General features: G+C 42.8%; 1 protein-coding gene across 1 annotated transcript in view; it reads right to left on the bottom strand.

Moving 5' to 3' along the window:
• Window positions 1-2,603: 2,603 nt before the first annotated feature.
• TPRG1L (tumor protein p63 regulated 1-like) overlaps window positions 2,604-5,966 on the bottom strand; it is a 6,927-nt gene continuing 3,564 nt past the window's right edge. The window contains exons 4-5 of the mRNA XM_015405473.1: window positions 5,149-5,302; window positions 2,604-4,079 (exon numbers count right to left, since the gene is read on the bottom strand). Of these exons, the coding sequence (XP_015260959.1) occupies window positions 3,885-4,079; window positions 5,149-5,302 (349 nt within the window). The 3' untranslated portion in view covers window positions 2,604-3,884. The remainder of the gene's footprint in view (window positions 4,080-5,148; window positions 5,303-5,966) is intronic.

Raw genomic sequence — 5,966 nt, 5'->3', positions numbered from 1 at the left:
TGGCCAAGTAGACTAAAAGATAGTGGCAAACTGATCTTCAGCTTTTAGGCCACTGGTTTTTAATATACTGTCTATTTTTACAGTGTTTAAATCATTTAGTTGTCTTGAAACTTCAATAAACAATTTGATTATCTAAACACACTCTTCTTCAAACCAAGGGCTTTACTACAACTCTTGGTGTTCTGGCCACTGATTTTGCGTTCTTTTGAACATCAGCAGTAAGCACAATTGTGTTCCTGTGAAACTAACCACCTGCAAGTTGAGATGGTGATGTGCTGAATTCTGGGGGATGAGTGAGGTATCTGGGGAAGGCTGCGAAGACTGAGGCAAGCACCTGACCAGTCATTTGCGGAGTGCATTTATGGAGTGCCATCTTTTCCTTCACATTGTCATACACTTTCCAGATCTAGCCTAAGAAGCTATGACTTCTTGCATGGAAGAACTTGGTGCCTGACCTGCAAAGTGCAAAGCTGCGTGGGTAAAGCACCCATACACACGCCATTTAATCCTGGGTGTGATATTTGGGGTGCAGCTATGGCTCGGTGATCGAAAGCATCTGGTTTGCACAGAGAAGGTCCTACCCCAGTTTCAAGTCTACAGCTGAACGGTAACGTGAAAGATTTGTCTGTGAAACCCTGCAGCACCACTGCCAGTCAGATTAGGCAACAAACTCAATAAATAAGTCTGTAAGGCAGAGTAATGCAGTCATCTTGGGTTGCAGTAATCAAGAGTGTTCTCAGCTCTTTTAGTGCAACCACATACATACAAGTCAGAAAGCAACTGTGTTTGGTTTGCAGAGGCAGACTTGGACTATGGGCAGACGTGATGACTCAGATGTTAAGACTCTGAGCTGCAGACCAGAAGATCTGTAGTTTGGCAGTTCGAGACCCTAGGGCCACATGACAGAGTGAGCTCCCGGCTCTGGCCCCAGCTCCTGCCAACCTGGCAGTTCGAAAGCAAGAAATTGCAAGTAGATAAATAGGTACCGTTTTGGTGGGAAGGTAGCAGCGTTCCATGCGCCTCGGCATTTAGTCATGCCAGCCACATGACCACGGAGGAGTCTTTGGACAGCGCTGGCGCTTCGGCTTGGAAATGGAGATGAGCACCGCCCCCTAGAGTCGGATTTGACTAGCTTTCAAGCAAGGGAAACCTTTACCTTTAAAGAAACGGAATAGTGCTTAACTGTAGTGAAGGGGTCAAAATGGTGTTTGAGGGGAAGAGAGGAAGAAATTTCATGTATTCTGGATACACTTTAAGTTTCTTTACAGACAGCTGTAGAAGCTGCAAGATGCAAAAAAGCCGTTTAGTAGACCACCCCCCCCCCCCCTTTGTTCATCCATTAAACATAGGGAAGGAACAAGCAATCGAACAGACGGAGAGGACTTGTGGTCAAGCTGTATCTTTTTCAAGGTAAAAGTCAAAACATATGTAGAACCATCTATAATGCGAGCAAAAGGGGGAAATCCAGGTTGGAGGAGCTAATGCACTTCTCATGTGACCTGGAAATGGTTATGCTTAGATTTTGGTACTGGATTGGTGTTACGGAGCATTAAATTGTTTAGTGTTACCATTGCCCACTGCCATATGTTTCACCAGTTTCAGTCTCTTGACATCACAGATATGCTGGGCTTGGGTCCCTTTCTGTTTGTTTATCACATTTGTACCCCGCCCTCCCCACAATGCAGGCTCAGACAGGTCTGGAAAACATAGGGCCACGGGTCAATTTTGCCCTGCACCAGAGGCGGAGGATTGCGAGACCTGTTTGTGGACCATTCCAGTTGACCTGTGGAAAGTTGCAGCCTCACAGCCCTGCTTCTGAGTGAATGTTACTCCTTTTCTCCCTGGATTCAGAGGTGAGCAGTGCACTTAAGTAATCCCTTTTCCTGTCCAGTTGTACTGCACAGTCCAGCCACATCTAAGATTGCTTTCTTGGCATGTCAACTGTTGGGAGAATGGAACTTGGCAGGTAAGAGACTTTCAGTGGGTCTTTGCCAGATGTTAAGGCTGAAATTATCATTCAGAATCTTTTGCTTGTCATCATACCGCTCCCTGCAAGGACTGCTTTTAATTGATCCTCTTTTTAATTAGGTCTCATTCTGCTTTTGGTGCTGTATTTTTGGAGTAGAGAGAATTCTTCTATTTTTGAGCCCTGGGCACTTGCTGATTATAATCAGGCATTTGTATGGATTTCATATCTTTGCTAACTGCCTTGCATGCCTGTGGGCAGAAAAGCAACTCAGATATAAAGACCAAAGAGAACAGAGAAATTTCAGAGGCCTGCTTCTGTAGGAAAATGGAAAAATACAATTGCCAGATGGAATGATGAAATATGTGATGAAGTGAGTGTTGTGGGTGCGGGGGTGGGTGGGAAGGCAGGGTAACTATAGAAGCAAGACATGGGCTGGAAAGAGCACAGGAGGAAAGGGCTTGGAGAAAGAGTATTGTCAAAATGCTTTCCCCTCAGTTTGACCTTGAGTGAATGTAAAAATCAGCCTTGCCTTAATGCCTCACCCTCATTTAAACCAGTAGCCCCTTCCTTGCTATCGAACACACACATATCAGTAAAATTTAAGATTCACATTTACTTCCAAGTTTAATAAGCGTAAACATACATGGCTTAAAACAAAACGACATGTGATCTGTTGCATTCCAGCACCATTGTCATTTTGCAGCGTTTCAGAGAGTCCAACATCATAAAATATGTTTACCAGTACTGCTGTTAGCAGTAACTCTTACCACCCATATTTTCAACCAAGTGACAGCTTGATCATTTGTAGAAAGATTTAATGAGCAGACTCAAGGTACTGGCAGAGATCCAAAGCAACTCATGCAGACAAAGTGGGAAGATGCATCCCCCACCCCCTGGTAGTACCCCATATGGAATGCCCCTCTAGAGAGGCTCCTAACACTTGGGGGTGGGTTTCTGAAGGTTGTGGGAGCTGCTCCTGGAAGTCCCATGTAGTCCTCTATAGCCTAGCCACGGGGGAGGGGGTACATGTAGTAGACTTTAATGTCACTTTATCTCCTTCACTTTAATAGAGGTATAGCTATGTACAAATTCGAGTAACTATATAGGCTCTCCCATGGCATTTGTTGCATACGTGCTTTGGTGCTATTAATCTGATTTTAGGTTAAAAAAAATATAAAGCTAATCAAAAATTCCCTTTCATATAGATAGAAAAAACTTGATCCCATGTGGCAAAAATCCTTGTGAAAGCAGACCACGTTGCCCATGTGTTTACAGTGAGGATTTCCAGATGTTGTGCAACAAGAAGCCATAATTAGACAAGTCTGCATTAGAACTGTATAAGGTACTTAAAGGCAAATACAACCACTCAACCTCATTTCAATTCACCACAAACATGCAGCCTCAGATTTAAAGGTTAACTTAGATGCAATCAAAATGAGTTGTATTTGGCTAAATAGTTCATAACCCTTTTCACACTGACCAGAATCATCCCTTTTATCAGAGAGAGTAGAATTTACCCTACAAAAAAAGAAGATATCAAGTATATAGAAATAAGACTTGCAATAACAGTGTGTTCACAGAAGGGAAAACATGCTTCCGATCATAAGACACATTTAGGAGGGAAAATTCTTAGCTGGAATAGTGTAGGGCGGTGGTATCATTCATTGGATTGGATGCGAAGGCTGGTGATGTGCAAGAGGAAAGAAGAGATCTGGTCATGAAATAAATTGATACACCTGAGAAAGTGGCCAACATAATACATGAATTTTATGACAAAGCAAGTTTTCCGCTGAGTGATCCTAAAACTAACCAAACCCATCAACGCTTTCCCCCCACCTTCTTCGTCCACAAAGCTGCTAGGCAGTGAATTCTCCCCGATCTTCTTTGGGGAAGCAAGCTATCTTTTTAGTGGCAGTTAAAATCCAATTTTGCCTCTTGTCATTGAATAGCCGAGCTTGGCTTCATTGTTGATGAAGGACATCAAACCTAGGTAGGTCTCAATGAGAAGAGGCCGTTCCAGCACCAGAACTCCATTCGCTCTCCCAGGCAGAGGACACTCCTTATGGGCCTTCTTCACGGCTTGAATCAGTTGTGTCTTGAAGTTCTCTAACTATAAGGGGGGGGAATGTTATACATACCTGTTAACTATAGGTCACAACATTTTTTTTAGATTACTGTGCTTCTTAAGTCATTCTGCCTTAGTAAAAGCATCAGCTCAATATTGTCTCCACCAATTATGAAACTGGTGTGAAATTCTAGTTCATCATCCATCTTTGTGGGCAGCCCCACACTGAGACTGCACACCCACAGGCCAAATGTGTGTCTGCAAAGAAGATGTTGATGAACAACAGTTATAGGTAAGTGCAACCCTGTATTTCTTACCCTTCAGCTGGGCGGCACTGACAGGAGATCTAAAGAGTCATGCAACTAGCTCCACATTAACAAGGGGGCTTAGGCTTAGACTTGTTCCTGCAGAGTCTTATGAGCAAAAATTCTACTTTGTGAGCTACTGGCATTAAAGCTGTGAGCAAATAATTTGGCTGTTGCATAAATTAGTTTGCTCTGGAGCCCTCCTTCCTGAGCTAAGGCAAAAATGTGTGAGCTGGAGGCTAAAAAACTGAGCTAGCTCACACTAACTCAGCTTAGAGGGAACACTGGTCCTGGGATGGGTCTGAGGGAACTCTTTATCTATCTGAAAGATGTAACAAGTCTGTACCAGGATGTCTTCCGAGGAAGGACAATTAAAGCCAGGAAGTGTTGACACGGCATGTATGCTTGGGACTGTATGAATCTTGTGTACACAAAACAAGTTCTGTGATCTTGGGTTAAAGTATATTTTTATAGAAGTAGATAATGGAGACTAGTTGGAAAAGGCTGGGAGATGAATTAAGACTATGTAGACTTGTTCTACTATGTAGTCTCCATGCTCCTCTTACAGTCTTGAGGGGTAAATTGTGGGATGCTGGTTCCACCCCTGGTAAAAAGTGAAGGGTAAAGAGTGCCTGTGTTCAGGGTGTCTATACCTACATACATTCTAAACATAAAGTAATAATTCACACATAATTTTCTATCTTGAAATGCCCTGACTTTGAAATTCAAGGAATTTCTACAGCTAAGCAAAAAAATAGTTTTACTTCCGCCCAAGTCACCCAAAGATTCTATATACAATGACAACTGACTTGGCAAAGAGAGGCGATCTTCTCATCTGCATCGGCCATTGGATGTTCTGTAAAAGTAGCATACGGGACGTTTGAGGACCATGGGTTCCATCTATTGATGAAGGAAGCACGACTTTGCTTATCCCATTGAATTCTAATTCCAATGCCTTCCCGCCTGAAAAAGGGAGAGATTTCATGCGTGCTTGCTCAAACAGCTTGAGTGCTGGCAACAGATTTCATGCAGTTTTAAAGTGACAGTTAAAACAGCCATGACTGTATAATTGCAAAACCTACTGCAAACGGTTTACAGGCCAGTTTCATGTTGTACTGTAATTGAAAATATAGGTAAGCTGGTAATATAGGTAAACTTGGAAAGCACTGGCGTCAGAACTGTGTAGAAAGCAGTTTATATCCTCACTATCCCCTAAAGGGCAGAAGCTACTGTGTCTCACTCCTAAGGATTACAAGTCATATACTTTGCACAAGACATTCCCCACTCCCCCGCCCCACCAACAACATACTTATTCAACATACTTATTCAGTGACTTTGGAGGAAACTCAAATTCTCCAATTGAAATTGTATCAACTGCATTAAGTAGTATTCTGGTCACTTGTTGGCACTGCAGGCTGATGAAGTCGTATTTACAGATCAGAAGGGACCAATCAGTGATAAGAACCAATCGCTCCTTCTCATTGTTCCAATGATCAATTCTGGGGAAGAAAAGAGCAGCCATGGTATATCGCTTCTATCATAATCTCGATACAGCAAGTATCCTCACTGTTACTTGGATAGAAAATTACCTGCTTTATACTATGCATACCCATCCCAATGTTAGACA

The sequence above is a fragment of the Gekko japonicus genome, unplaced genomic scaffold (assembly GCF_001447785.1).
Source record: "Gekko japonicus isolate JY-2015 unplaced genomic scaffold, Gekko_japonicus_V1.1 scaffold1889, whole genome shotgun sequence".
Classification (NCBI taxonomy): Eukaryota; Metazoa; Chordata; class Lepidosauria; order Squamata; family Gekkonidae; genus Gekko; species Gekko japonicus.
Note: the sequence above shows the minus strand (reverse complement) of the source record. Positions and strands in the feature narration are given on the sequence as shown.